General features: G+C 35.5%; 2 protein-coding genes across 4 annotated transcripts; one reads left to right on the forward strand and one right to left on the reverse strand.

Moving 5' to 3' along the window:
• Positions 1 to 225: 225 nt before the first annotated feature.
• LOC132096537 (tRNA selenocysteine 1-associated protein 1-like) lies at positions 226 to 4,417 on the forward strand. 2 transcript variants are annotated; one of them, XM_059501964.1, is made up of 9 exons: positions 226 to 378; positions 881 to 978; positions 1,586 to 1,685; positions 2,110 to 2,162; positions 2,322 to 2,453; positions 2,899 to 3,018; positions 3,143 to 3,380; positions 3,480 to 3,522; positions 3,611 to 4,417. In XM_059501964.1, exons 1-9 carry the CDS (start codon positions 343 to 345, stop codon positions 3,751 to 3,753), a joined length of 963 nt encoding a protein of 320 aa, XP_059357947.1. In that variant the 5' UTR covers positions 226 to 342; the 3' UTR covers positions 3,754 to 4,417. The 2 variants fall into 2 exon arrangements, with proteins under 2 accessions (XP_059357947.1, XP_059357946.1); XM_059501963.1 differs by having other exon boundaries at positions 227 to 378; positions 3,477 to 3,522.
• Positions 4,418 to 4,715: 298 nt separating this feature from the next.
• fitm1l (fat storage inducing transmembrane protein 1, like) lies at positions 4,716 to 8,153 on the reverse strand. Of its 2 annotated transcripts, none has more exons than XM_059501966.1 (2): positions 8,051 to 8,153; positions 4,716 to 5,614 (listed from the first exon to the last, which is right to left on the reverse strand). In XM_059501966.1, exons 1-2 carry the CDS (start codon positions 8,089 to 8,091, stop codon positions 4,918 to 4,920), a joined length of 738 nt encoding a protein of 245 aa, XP_059357949.1. In that variant the 5' UTR covers positions 8,092 to 8,153; the 3' UTR covers positions 4,716 to 4,917. The 2 variants fall into 2 exon arrangements, with proteins under 2 accessions (XP_059357949.1, XP_059357948.1); XM_059501965.1 differs by lacking the exon at positions 8,051 to 8,153 and adding an exon at positions 6,917 to 7,917.
• Positions 8,154 to 13,517: the final 5,364 nt, after the last annotated feature.

Consider the following 13,517-nt stretch of genomic DNA (forward strand, 5'->3'; position numbering starts at 1 on the left):
AAAACTCACTACTGCCCCCTTCAAGTACAATCCAGAATAATACATTCTAAGCGAAGAATGTTAATTACTTATATTTATTACAAAAACAAAACAATATACCCATGCATGGACTCTTAACAGAAATGCAGTGTGCTGAACCCTGAGTAAACCTAACAGACAGACTGGCAGAGGAGTGAACTCTCGAGTTCACTGGATCTGATCTCTGCGCTTCCGGAAGCGGAAGTGTGTGTGTATTCAGTAAACTTAACGTTCTGCTAGCTTCACGAAGCACTACACAAATACTGCAGCTAACTGTCGCTTAATTTTGCAAACCTCTGCGGTGCAAGAGTTTCAGCCGGCAAGATGTTTAACAGGATGACAAGTTTATGGATGGGTGATGTAAGTATTATGCTTTTGTTTACTTTACTTCGAGTTTGTAAATTAGCAAGCAGCAGCACTTGGGTTTAGCACGATGTTACGCAAGCATGGCCAACAGGCCACTCAAACGCTCACTAAACTGAAGAAAAAATGCTGAATGTACACCGAATTAATGTTTTAGCACATTTGTAAATATGGCGGCAACGAATCCGTTGTTTGTATTTTCTCAGCAGGCCTCTCATATTTGCATAAGTGTTTTTATGTCGTTGACTTGTAAGTTAGTGTAAATAATGAACCAAAGTACATGTCCGGATTATGATTTCGAGTTGACTCGGTAATTATACAACAAGATATAATTCACAAAACTGTACGTTAAGTTTAACGTCATCTTGTCTACGTCTCTGACGCCCGCGCTCTAAACGGACACGTGACGCAGAACTTCTCTACGTCGTTATGTAAAAACATGGTATATGTGTGTTTAAAATATGATGACAGGTCATTAATCGCATTATTTGTTTTACAGTTAGACCCATACATGGATGAAAACTTCATTAAGCAAGCTTTCAGCAATATGGGAGAGACTGCCCACGGTGTCAAAATAATTACACATCGACTTACCGGGTAAGATACATAATGTGCAACATTTGGGTTCCTGAAGTAAAAAGCCCATCAAGCAGGAAATATGTTCTCAATGATAACTTATAATACTTTATAGACAGACCTGCCATGAGCTTGTTATTGCTTTTGTACATGCTTTTGTTGAAGCCATCAGCCCCCATCATTTCATTATTATTATTTTTTTTAAATAATTGTTTAACAGCAGAATTCAATTTAAAAACGACATTACCCATAATTCTGTAAAGTAATCTCCACGAATCAGAATCGCAACAAGCAAACAATGTCAGAAACTAAAAGTATTTTGTTTCTATATATAATCAACACCTTTTAAATGAATAATTTTATATTTCTCCATTGGTTTTAATTTCATTGTCAAAGAAACAAAGAATAAAAAATAAAAAAATCTTTATGGAAAAAAACATGCCAATCTAGAATCTTGGCAACTTTTTAGTTCTACAGCTTATTTCTTTGTGTTAATAATAAACAGACTCACTGAAAATATGTATATTATTATATTACTCTGCTTGTTTGCCTTTGAGATGAGCCAGATTTAGTCTTGTGTATGTTTGTTTACAGAAATCATTGACTATTCTCTTCTGTGTTTTCTCAGAGGCTTGGCTGGATACTGTTTTGTAGAGCTAGCAGATGAGGCCAGTGTTGACCGTTGTGTGCAGAGGCTTAATGGGAAGCTGGTTCCAGGATCGAATCCGGTAAGATACCAAACTTTCACCCATTAGATTGTGTACTTTTGGCATCTATATTTGATTTCAATACATTCATGTGTATATATAGATTTTTATAGGAAGGCATAACCAGCATGGCCCCCACCTGTTACGAGACATTTTAATTATTACTCCATATATTGCTAGTAATGGGCGAGTTACAGAGCTCATTTTCTTCCCTAAGGAAGGTGGTTGAGGCTGTTTTTAAAATGACTTTGTTTGAAGCTGGTGAATAAACTCTGTTAGGAACTAGCTGACGAATGGGATAAAGCCAGTACTGATTGGTGGAGGTATGTGGAAATAATAGCTTCCTTACTCAAACAATATAACTTTATTTGTCAGCGAATTGTCTCCATACTACAGGCAAAGTGTCTTTTAATTGCTCAATGGTTGTATTTTGTCTGCATTTCAGCCCAGGAAATTCAAGCTAAACTATGCAACATATGGGAAAAGGCCAGAGCCTGGGTAAGCACACCATGTACAGAGAAAAAAAAATGTTTGGTTGCTGGTCTCTTGTTGAGGAACCAAAAAAAGTAGCTGCATTTTTGTAATTAAATATGACATTTTACAAACTGTGGAGGTTTCTTTGACTTTACATCACATCATGTTCACTTTCTTCCTCAGCCCAGAATTTTCAGTCTTTGTTGGAGATCTCACATCAGATGTGGATGACTACCAGCTTCATCAGTTCTTTCTGAAAAAAATCCCTTCATGCAAAGGAGCCAAAGTTGTCACTGATCCCTTTGGGAACTCCAGGTATGAAATGTTTCAGCTGCCAACTTTGTACTGCATAACCTTACTTGGCTTTCTCTGACAGTTCGACCTACTGATGATGACCAAAGTTGAGGTAGTTGAACTAGAGGAGGTCTCCTTTTCCTTTTATTTAATATTTTTTCAAAGCTTATTTTCAGTCGATACTCTTTACCCTCCCTCTCCTAAAAAGGGACAGACAATACATGGATGTGATTTGCCGTTGTTACAAATCTGCTAAAACTATTGTTTTCCCCATATAGGGTAAGCAAGAGCAACTCACAATTGAAGTGATGCTACTTCATGTTAAAAGTAAAAGAGAAGTTTCAGTTCTACCATCAAATTAATTCTTACTTTCTGAATACATATTGAAATATGGATATACAGCATGATGAGGCGCATGAAGCGTCAGGGAGCGGGTGCTGATGATCTAGTTTTTTCACATGTACAGGGGTTATGGCTTCGTGAAGTTTAGTGACGAGAATGAACAGAAGAAAGCCCTCGAGGAGTTTCAGAACGCATCAGGTCTGGGAGGAAAACCCATCAGGATAAGCATTGCTGTCAACAAAGGGTAAATTTCATTTAAAATTTCTGTTTAAGTTTTATGTGGTCAGTGAAACTTGATTCTGATATTTAAATTTTAACTTCACAAATCCACATGAAATCTCACCACATTCTTTCTTTTTTCATTTTAGCAATAAACCAAGCAGTTACCACAACCAGAATAACAGCTACAACAGCAACTATCAACAGCAGTACTATCAACAGCCTTACAACAATTACTATCCACAGTGGGGTTATGATCAGTACAGCGGTTATAACTATGGCTACAACCCATATGCTACTCCCCCTCCAGTTCCACACGGGATGATGGGACCACCCCCACCCATGGGGATGCCCCCTGTGCCCCTTGACATGCAGGGATCCACAGAGGTATTTTTTATAGTGATTGATGAAGATAATAAAAAATAAAAAAATAAATCCATTTCTGTTCTGCAATTGATCCGTTTTTTTTTTGTATTGCTTCAGCAGTCACATGATGGCACGGAGGATGTTGAGGAGGACCCTGCTGAAGGTAATATTTCATTTTTTTAATTGATCAAATTGTTGATTCGAGCAAGATCACACATTAATTATTACACACTACCTTTGTTCTCCCTCAGACCCAAACCCACAGGTGGACGTGGAGGCATTAAATAAACAATTCATGGAGCGTAGTGAGGAGCTCTACGATTCGCTCATGGATTGCCTCTGGCAGCCATTGGACAGTGTCACATCTGAAATACCGATGATGAACGGTTCCTGACTGTCTGAACCCTGGATTGTTATACTTTGTGAAGGAACATGTCTTTTTATATTGCTCTGTTCAAGTTTTTCAGAGAACATTTTTCTCCTTTTCAGACTTTTATTTGGAGCTTCAATCGAGCAGGCAAGCAGTTTTCTTCATGTGTGTCCAATCCATCATCTTTTTTCTTTTTCCAAAGTTCTGGTTCTGTTGTACAGTTTTATTATTTTTTTTTAAGATGGATGAAAATAATCTTTTTCAATACTATTGTCAATTTTAACCAGGATCTATTCCTACTCTTGCCTTATTAAACTTTTTCATTAGAAATTTGAAGCATGCTTTTTTTTTGTGGTCTTGTGTGGTCCATATAAGCATCTCTTATATACACCCCTTTTTTGTCTGTTGTAAGGCCACTGATGGTTTTTCATTTGTGAAAACTTTGTTCTAGATATGGTTCATGTTTAGAGATTTTTGCAAAATAAGACAGAATTGCATAAATATTTATACCACACTGACCCAGAATAAATTTTCTGTCTTTAAATTACATATGCATTTGGGCAAAAATGAATCTTAAGTTTCTTTTTTTAAGGCTGAGCTCTCTAGAAATTCTGTGACTATTTTTTGTAATAAAAAAAACTAATTGAGATCGTCAAGGAAGAATCTAATAAATCAATATGATGTCTCATTTGTGTCTTAATTTATTCTGTAATCATGGCTTTATGTGTGAAATCAGTTCTGCATTAATGGTCAAACTGTTGGCAAATATATTGAAACTTGAACCGGATTAATTTTTAAATACTTAAACTTACAGTTGACCCTGAAATGGAAATTGTGTCATCACTTAACCACGTTCCAAACCTGTAAAACATTCTTTACTCTATGGAACACAAAAGAAGACATTTAGAAAGTTAGTAAAATCTAAACAATGAAAATCTTCTATTTAATGGTCATACACGTTTAAAATACATTTTTAGGTGAAGTACCTTCTTGACCATCTTATTCCATTTGACAGGGGGTTTAGTAAGCACGCATTAATGTATAAAGGCCAACAATTTGGATCAAATAGGCATTCATCTTGTATTGATAGAGATTTGGCCAGATATTCTGTGGTTTCCACTGGTATACTGCAGCACCACTATGAATAGTTAAGACCAAATTGTACCAAGCAAATAGCTCAAGCCTTCTCTAGTTGATCTCTTTAGCATTACTTTCACACAGCGTCTCAGATGTCTGTTCCTGTTTGCTCTGTGTTGACAAAAGTCCCACCCCTGGCCTCCCAGGGCAGTACCAACTAGGTCCAAGTCTGTACCAGCCCTGATACAATACTCTCCAGCTCAAACAACCCAGGGCACCCCCCAAAAGCTGAGTAGGAAACTGTGGGAAGTAAGCCAGCAGGCAGAGCAGCAGAAACACCCAAAGACTCAACAGCAGGACGCAGAACAGGAAAAGGATGCGCAGTGGGGCTCCAGAGGGTCCACCCAGGCTCAGGTAGGGCCCAAATACTGCAGTCTCCTCAGCTAGAAGCAGGCAGCACAAACACAGTAGGAGTGCATCTTCAGATACTTCATAGCCACGCCACAACATGCCAGAGCGGACACATGCCTCCTTTGTTTCACCTTCTCGTAAAAGCAGTAAAGGCTGATCTCCATTGGTCCCTGAAGCCAACTCAAGAGTGGAACTGAGGGGCTCATAGCAGCTCCCAGTGGCATTTTCCAACAGACAAAGCAGTTTGCGGAAGCCCAGCCACAGTCCACCTGCCACAGCTAGCCGAGAAAGGTGTCGCAGGGAAAGTGTGAGAGAGCGACGAACTGAGAAAGAAAGGACGAAGACAAAAGAGCCAACAAAGATGCAGGTCCAGCCCCAACCTGAGCGCAGGAACACCCTAAAAATGAATGGTGAATGATACATTACTATATTAATATCGAGAACAGTGTATCACATATATATATATATATATATATATATATATATATATATATATATATTTATATATTTTGCACTCAGTTGTAAGAATACGGTGGCTGCATCCAAATATGCATATTCTCCTAACTAAACAGAGGCGAAAGCCAGTATGTGAAAAGAGCAGTATTTCCAAATTTACTGCTTCTGGTGAGATTGTGAAGTGCACAACTAATGGACGCTTTATTTTTCCATTAGGTCAAGGCAGATGATTTGTAGATCACATGACAATGAAAACATGACCTTTGTACATCTGGATTACATTCATACTACCGGTGTCAATCATTTATATTTATGATACTATATAGAATATACTTTTAATGGTAAATATGTAGTTACTTAAAATAACTCACACGCAGCCTGAAAATTCAGATATAATACTCTTTTCAAATACATACACAATTTGATGAGTGAGTCATTGTATCATTCACTTAACTGATTATTTCAAAATCCCAGATTTATTCAGGAACATTATAGACCTTAATCAGGTTAAACTGTATTTTGTATTTAATGCTGAGGAAAATAAAACTGAGGGATAACATGTAATGTATACAAATGCCTTAGATCTTTACTTTTTACAACTCACAATTTTCAAAACTGGTTTATGGAGTTTTGGTCTACTAAAAGTTTATTCTGGAAAGAGGTTTAATCAGCTGAACAATTGATATGTTGTTAAACAATAGTACAATCCACTGAATGCACTGTACGCCTATCCGGTCGCGGTGATTTTACAAAGTAAGACATGTTCCTGGATCAACATATTTTGATGTTCCTGGATCAACATTATTGTCCAATCCCTACCCCTAAATCTAACCCTACCCATAATTTATTCCTTAAATCACTGGGAAATGATAGTCGATTAACAAGGTTGTAGAAGCACCTAACCCTGATTCTAAGCCTAAAACAGATATTTCCTGAAAAGTTATATCTCAATTCTGATTGGTTGTTTGTAATTTAAATCCAGGAACATGTTGTACTTGGTGAAATCATTTCATTTTTGTCAAAAATTAAATAAGGCGTTATCCTGACTAAGTCTGTGTTGTGAGATTTGACTTTGATTTTCTTTTTGGTCTAAAATGTAAATAATTCAATATTAACTTATTGGACTGTTGTATAAAGCACTGTCACACTCAGTACTATTGTGAATTCCTGTAAAACAGCAGAACTGGTGTGGTATTACTTAATTGAATATTTAATTGCACATATATGATTTTTTGTTTCTTACCTGTAAAGAAAGTGTGTCCTCTTTGCAAAGATACTATAATGGGAAACCCATAGGCTCAGGAGGGGCCCGAACAAGAGCAATGATGACAGCAACAAATGAAAATGACGTCGAAATGATGCATTGCCAAGAAGTCCAGCTGCCAGGTCAGTAATGACCACAAGGATAGAGTTTAGAAACATTTGTATCGTTTCCTTAACTATACCAGCAAATTACAGATAATGGATTGGTTGTTGTTAAAGTCCAGTCTCTTTCAGAATCCAACACAACCTCCTCAGTGACTGCTGCAGTGTGTTGGCATTGTAAAATTGTCCTGATGTAAATGATACAAAAAAATCACAATTTATTTAAGCTTGTCCAATGACCAATGCAAGTGTGTTTTTCAACTGATTGAAAAAGGGTGTTCTCATTCACTGGAATCACTTTTCTGGCAATGTATGTTGAAGATATGCTTCTGTAATTACAGTCACATATATTGTTGCATTTAATCCAGGTATAAAAATGGCATGTGCTACTTTAGTAGTTTCCTTTTCTTACACTCCGTGTCCTTCAAGGCCTAGCTGTCCTCTGATCTGTATCTGTATCCGGAATCTGCACTACCTCTTTATCTTCTCGCAGCCCAAAACTTCCGTTTACTCCTTGCATCCAAGAGAAAGAAAATCCAGTTCATTCCTGATTTCCATGTTCTTTGTAGCCGTTGGCCTCTTTCATTTCTCTAGCAGCACAACTGCTCTAACAGAGGCTCTCTTGCACCTTTCACATGGCCCACACGCTCCCCACCCCCTCAGAACAGAAAAAGAAATGTTGTCGCCTTCTGTATGTTGGTGTTGGTGGGTGTCATGTTGCAATCAGAGAGTTCTGTGTGAAAACACACTAACTGTATTGTCGTTGATGGACCAAATGATCACTGTTCAAAAAACTGGACAAATATGACAAGTGCATAACTGTTCAAAACAGCTAATAGGAATTTCATTAACTCTTAAACCTCTAGATAATGACACATTTTGGTTCTCTTTTCAGTGGATGAGCAGAAAGCACTGCTCGTAAAATGTCAGTGGTTCATTGCAGGTTAAATGTCACCAAATCCTGTGTACAGTTACTGGGTTGCTTTTCAATTCAGCCATATTTAGCTCTAACCTTTGTACTGTGTCTTCATTCCTCTCTACTGCTTTCTCCATTCTTAGATTCAGCTGTTGGTGCTGCCTGTCTCTGTCAATCACTGAGTCCCTCCTTTGGTCCCCACGTCTGCTCTCTCTCTCTCCCCTTGTTGTCTTTAATTAGCTCCATATTAAGATAGGCTAAATATAGTGTCTTTTGTATGTGCCATATGAGCATGTCATGTGATGTATTCCTGTAAATAACTGTCCTTGTCCTATTGTTCTCGTTCTAAAATTCAAGAAACGTCTATAATTCCTCAAATAAAAGATTTCAAGTGATCACAGTATTTTTAGTTCATGTTTAGATGAAGATTGTGAACCTTTGTATCAAAATGAAAAGTAGCCTAAAGGCCTTCCCTTACGAAAAATAAGTTTATTCACGTGTGCTATTAGTATACTTCTTTTAAACTTAAAATAGGATAGTATGCTTTTAGTTTACTTTTTATGTACTTCTCAGAAATATACTTAAAATGACATTTAATACTCCTAGAGGGCGCTAGTACACATATTCTGCACAGGATTTCCATAAAAAACACAAGAAGAAAAAAGAAACAACAGATACTAACACGTGTTATTTAACACGATCTTCTGACATGAAACAGCATCAAAACTGTGAAGAAGTAATAATTACAGTGAAGCTTTGGGGTGTTGATCGACTCCATCTACGTTTTGATTATCATTCTGAATCCAATTCATAGTCTTTTTTTTTATTTTTTTGTTCAAAATGTTATTTCTTTATTTTTATGAAACTTACCAACATTAAAGTCTTTAAAAAAGAATGCATGAAGCTAGAATAAAATGTTTCTGTTAACAAGCAGATACCCTGTTCTTTATTTTGATGTTTTGTATGTTCAGATATTCATATAACAAAATGTATACAAATTCAAACCTAAATAGGGACATTGTAGTATACATAAAGTATGATGTAAGTTATGAGTATACTTGCATTAAAACTACTAAACTAGTAGTTTACTGAGACAATGCTTCAAAGTGTACAAAGTGTTTAATTAGTAAACTATCAGAATACATATAAGTTCACTTTTATTATAATTGCAGTACAAACTACAAACATAGAGGTAAAGTAGTTGTGAACTCAAAGTTTGTTACTGTTATACTTAAAGTATACTTAAAAGTAATATATTAGTCCCAAGGAGTATTGAAACAGTACACTTACAAGTATACTACTAGAACACTGATATTTGTATACTTGCTATACATAAAGTATACTTAAAAATATACTTGAACTTTACTTAAGTATACTAATTAAAATAAATTTGGAGTATACTACTTTTTGCTAAGGGTAGACCAGGGATGTCCAAACTCAGTCCTGAAGGGCTATGTCCTACAGACTGAATTTAGCTGCAACATACCTGACTGGAAGTTTCTAGTATTTACATTTACAATGTAAATAACTAAAATGACTAAATGTAGTATGCCTAGTAAGACCCTGATTAGCTGGTTCAGGTGTATTTAATTCGGGTGGGAGCTAAACTTTGCAGGATACGGCCATTCAGGAGCAGGGCCAGTATCCTGCAGAGTTTAGCTCCAACTTGCTTTAACACACCTGTCTGGAAGTTTCTAGTATGCTTAAGACATTGATTAGATGGTACAGGTGTGTTTAATTGGGACTGGAGCTAAACTGTGCAGGAGCTGAATTTGACTCCCTGCTTGCAGTCTTTACGTCAGCATATGAAGGTCCAACGTCACATGTAATTGTAAAAACTCACCACTACTGTCTTACTGAGTTTCTGTCTATTGAAAGTCTTTACTAAAGTTGTTTCATCAGTTGAATAAAGTCATGTATTTCTGTCTCTCATAGCTTTGTTTTCATTCCTCAGTTTCATTCATAACTGGCACTACAAAGAAGGAATCTGTAGCTCCTGTTATTCAAAGCTCACACTATTAGAAAGTAAATGTATGCAGTGTTATGTCTATATAATAATTAACATGTTTATGAAGAAATAAAATGCAGTGACTACAAAATATTGAAATCTTAAAATTGACGATCAAATTGACATAATTAAGCAGGTCATCGATATCTGTATGATGCAATAAAATATTCTTGGCTAGAATATCAGTGTTTACCAAAGGTTTTTACACACACAAACATTTCAGTATATTAGTACACTGATTTTATATCAGGTTAATGTTATTTTCTATGCCCTAACCCAAGCCCTACCCCTAAACCTACCTATCACTGAAACGTGCAAAACACCAGATTTAAATAAAACCACTTTGTCCCATTTTAAACCCTTTTAACTAGTGAGGACCAGTAAAATGTCCTTACTAGTGAGTCTTTATATTTCACTATATAAGTGAGCACATTTGGCCCTCACAGTTATGGTTAACAAATACAAACAGACTTTTTCATATATGTGTGTATTGGCTTTTGTAGGACAGATTTACCTCACAGAGTCATGGCTACTGTACCCAGAAACAGATACTGCTTGTTTTCAACTGTTTACCAGAAGGGGGCGCTTTAAAGGGGTTTAAAAATAACTCTCTTCAACCGATCAGCTACTACTTTGGTATCTTATCCAATGACGCCCCCTGGCTCTTGAGTTGAGGAGTCATGGGTAACAAGTTTTTTTTGTTGCTTTTTTCTCTCTCTCAAAGAAATATAATTGATGTGTACACAAATTCTTAATCAGTAAGATCTGATGAGGTCAGTAAATATTTTAATTTAGCAGGTACTAGTCATTTTAATCAAATTAATTACTTTCTGTATGTCTTATTTCTTTTAGGTTACTAAATATATAAACCATATGTGTGTGTGTGTGTTTGTGAGAGAGAGTGTAAATATATGCATGTCAGAATGTTTTAATGGAAATGCCAATGTACAAATAATCACGCTGATGGGAATTCGTCCCAGGCGTTCACAGACTCTTAAAAGGGGCTCTTGGGAATGATTGGAGTCACAGTGTCATTCTCATAGAATGAACAGCATGTCTGCTGTTTATCAGCTGTCTTTATGTTTTTAAATAGCCACACAATAGTACCTTTTAAAACATCTTAGTTCTACAGTATGAAACAACCCATCACACATTCTAATGCTCATTTATGACCAATTAGACACATTAAAAGTGAATTTTACCTTTGTATCACATTCTTCTAAATACTACATTGTTGATTACTACTAATGTTGCAAATCTCTTTTAACAGGTTCTTAAGATACCCAGATAAAATATGCTTTCTGTTCACTTGACTGAAGAGCACAGTCATCCTTGGCACTTATCATTAATCCACTGCTAAAGTTTTGATTGACACCCAGGGCAGCTGCAGGACTGGGCGTGCTTCATCCCGCCACTGGGCTGAAATAACTGCTCAGCATCATACAATCACTCACGGGGCACTTAAAGGCATTATCTCAAACACTAAAATTTTTGAGATGGAAAGAATCCAGTGATGCAATTTAATTTGGTTCATAAAAAAATAATATTGACAATGAATCAGAGCTAAATTAAGGCCTCTTCTATTATATTTATATGTAATGTATATTAGTGTATATTTAAAAGAGTAACAAAGAGTTTATAAATGTAGCCTACCTCATTGCTAAAAGGTCTTGTCCTCAAATGCCACTTTTTTCATTTAAAGAACTTTTAGATCCGTTGTTTTTTTTAGATCTTTATTAAGAGTCCAGGCAACGTGCTAATAAGAGACATTTACACTATTCAAGCACTGCACTTTGTGCTCTCAGATATCCTGTTTATATATTAGTATTCTATTGTGTCTATGTGCTGTTGAGGAATGGTGTTACTGTGAGACCTTTCAGGAATGAGGAATGCACAATACTCCTATGGCTAATAGCCACCAAATGTTTGTTACATCGGGCACCTAGTTATCCCCTGCCTAACGCTGTCAGAAAATGTTCAATAACTTTTATCACAGCTGTCTCTTGTTGATGCCGAAATGATGGATCTGCTTACATGCTGTGACTCATTTTAAGAAAACATAGGTAGGCCACTTTTTTTTTTTTTTTTTTGGCTTAGTAAAACTGAAAAGTTGTAGAGATTAATAAAATAGTTAATATGTTCTAATTTAATAATACTTACAATGATCAATACTTTTACAGCATTTATAAGTGTTCAAATTATTTATTAATTATTAATAGTTATGTATAATATTTAATACCTTGGTTAATGTATATTTTTACATATACTAATACATTTATAACATTTACAGTTATAAACAATAACTAGTAACAATAACATGCATATTTATAAATTATAGGGAAAAAAAGAATTATAAAAAGTTTAATAATGCCTTAATCTCATGGTAAAGTCTTATTTATCTGTATAAGAGATGGTTGTGATGGATTTCCAGTATTGGTTAAATAACTGTATTATTCACATTTTTATTATTACAATTTCTATCCAGTAGTCAACAGATTAATCCCACATAATGCTGATATAAGTTTAGCCATAATAAATGTCATTACCTCTGCTCTGGAGTGACAGGAACATCACCAAGGTGTTGAAAAGTCTCTCTGGTGAATATACCAAGTTGGCTGGGAATCTGCTGCATTAGTGACGTCTAACAAGAACCATCAGCAGCCCTGCCTGCTGCCATGTCCCTGGAACTATATCATAGCTTACTTTCCAGTATCAGTACAAAACAGTGCTAAAGGCAATGGTATTGCTATTTAGGATGCTGGATTTTGTCATGTCAAAACAGAATCTTATTCTATTTTTAGTTTAGATTTTTAGTTTTGTTTTAAAGTATCTTATGCTCACCAGGGCATTTATTTTAATAACAAATACAGTAAAACAGTACAGTAATATCATTTTTATTCATTTTATAATATGAAATATTATAAAAAAATAAAAATAAATCCGTAATTAATTTTTTATAAAAAGTGGTTCATTCCTGTGATGACAAAGCTGAATTTTCAGCTGCAATTAGTGTAGTCTTCAGCGTCACATGATTTTTCAGAAATCATTCTAATATGCTAATTTGGTGCTCAATAAACATTGTTTATTATTATCAATGTTGACAACAGTTGATTTCTTTTTTAGGAGTCTTTGATTAATAGAAAGTTTTAAATACTTATTTGAAATGTCTTGACTGTCACTGATCAATTTAATGCATCCTTCCTGAATGAAAGTTTAAATTCCTTAAAAAATAAAAGTACTGACCTCCAACTTTTCAACAGTGTCCATTCATGATTTGATATGTAAATCTAATTAAAATGTTAAATTAAGATGGTTATTGGTCATCATTTACTCACCTTCAAACACAAAAAAAGATATTAGATGTAATTCCAATTTATCTTCCTACATGGCCAATTCACTTTACATTTTATCTCTTATAATGAAAGGAATTCAGTTACTACTGTGTAGTACCATAAAATGTTAATTTGGCAATTTGGTTTTAGTCGTAATGCACTGTAAATAGAGCAGTAAATGTGACCTTGGACATTGTGCCACGTGTTTGGATGTGTCTGTATG

The sequence above is a fragment of the Carassius carassius genome, chromosome 20 (genome assembly GCF_963082965.1).
Source record: "Carassius carassius chromosome 20, fCarCar2.1, whole genome shotgun sequence".
In the NCBI taxonomy this organism is placed as follows: Eukaryota; Metazoa; Chordata; class Actinopteri; order Cypriniformes; family Cyprinidae; genus Carassius; species Carassius carassius.

What these genes read in the sequence shown, in the direction of transcription:
- LOC132096537 (XM_059501963.1), top strand. Translation starts at nt 343, where the DNA reads ATGTTTAACAGGATGACAAGTTTATGGATGGGTGAT. An exon ending in CAAGTTTATGGATGGGTGAT is followed by an intron (nt 379 to 880) that starts GTAAGTATTATG and finishes TTTGTTTTACAG; the next exon opens with TTAGACCCATACATGGATGA. An exon ending in ATTACACATCGACTTACCGG is followed by an intron (nt 979 to 1,585) that starts GTAAGATACATA and finishes GTGTTTTCTCAG; the next exon opens with AGGCTTGGCTGGATACTGTT.
- fitm1l (XM_059501965.1), bottom strand. Translation starts at nt 7,095, where the DNA reads ATGTTTCTAAACTCTATCCTTGTGGTCATTACTGACCTGGCAGCTGGA. An exon ending in AGGACACACTTTCTTTACAG is followed by an intron (nt 5,615 to 6,916) that starts GTAAGAAACAAA and finishes ATTCATTTTTAG; the next exon opens with GGTGTTCCTGCGCTCAGGTT.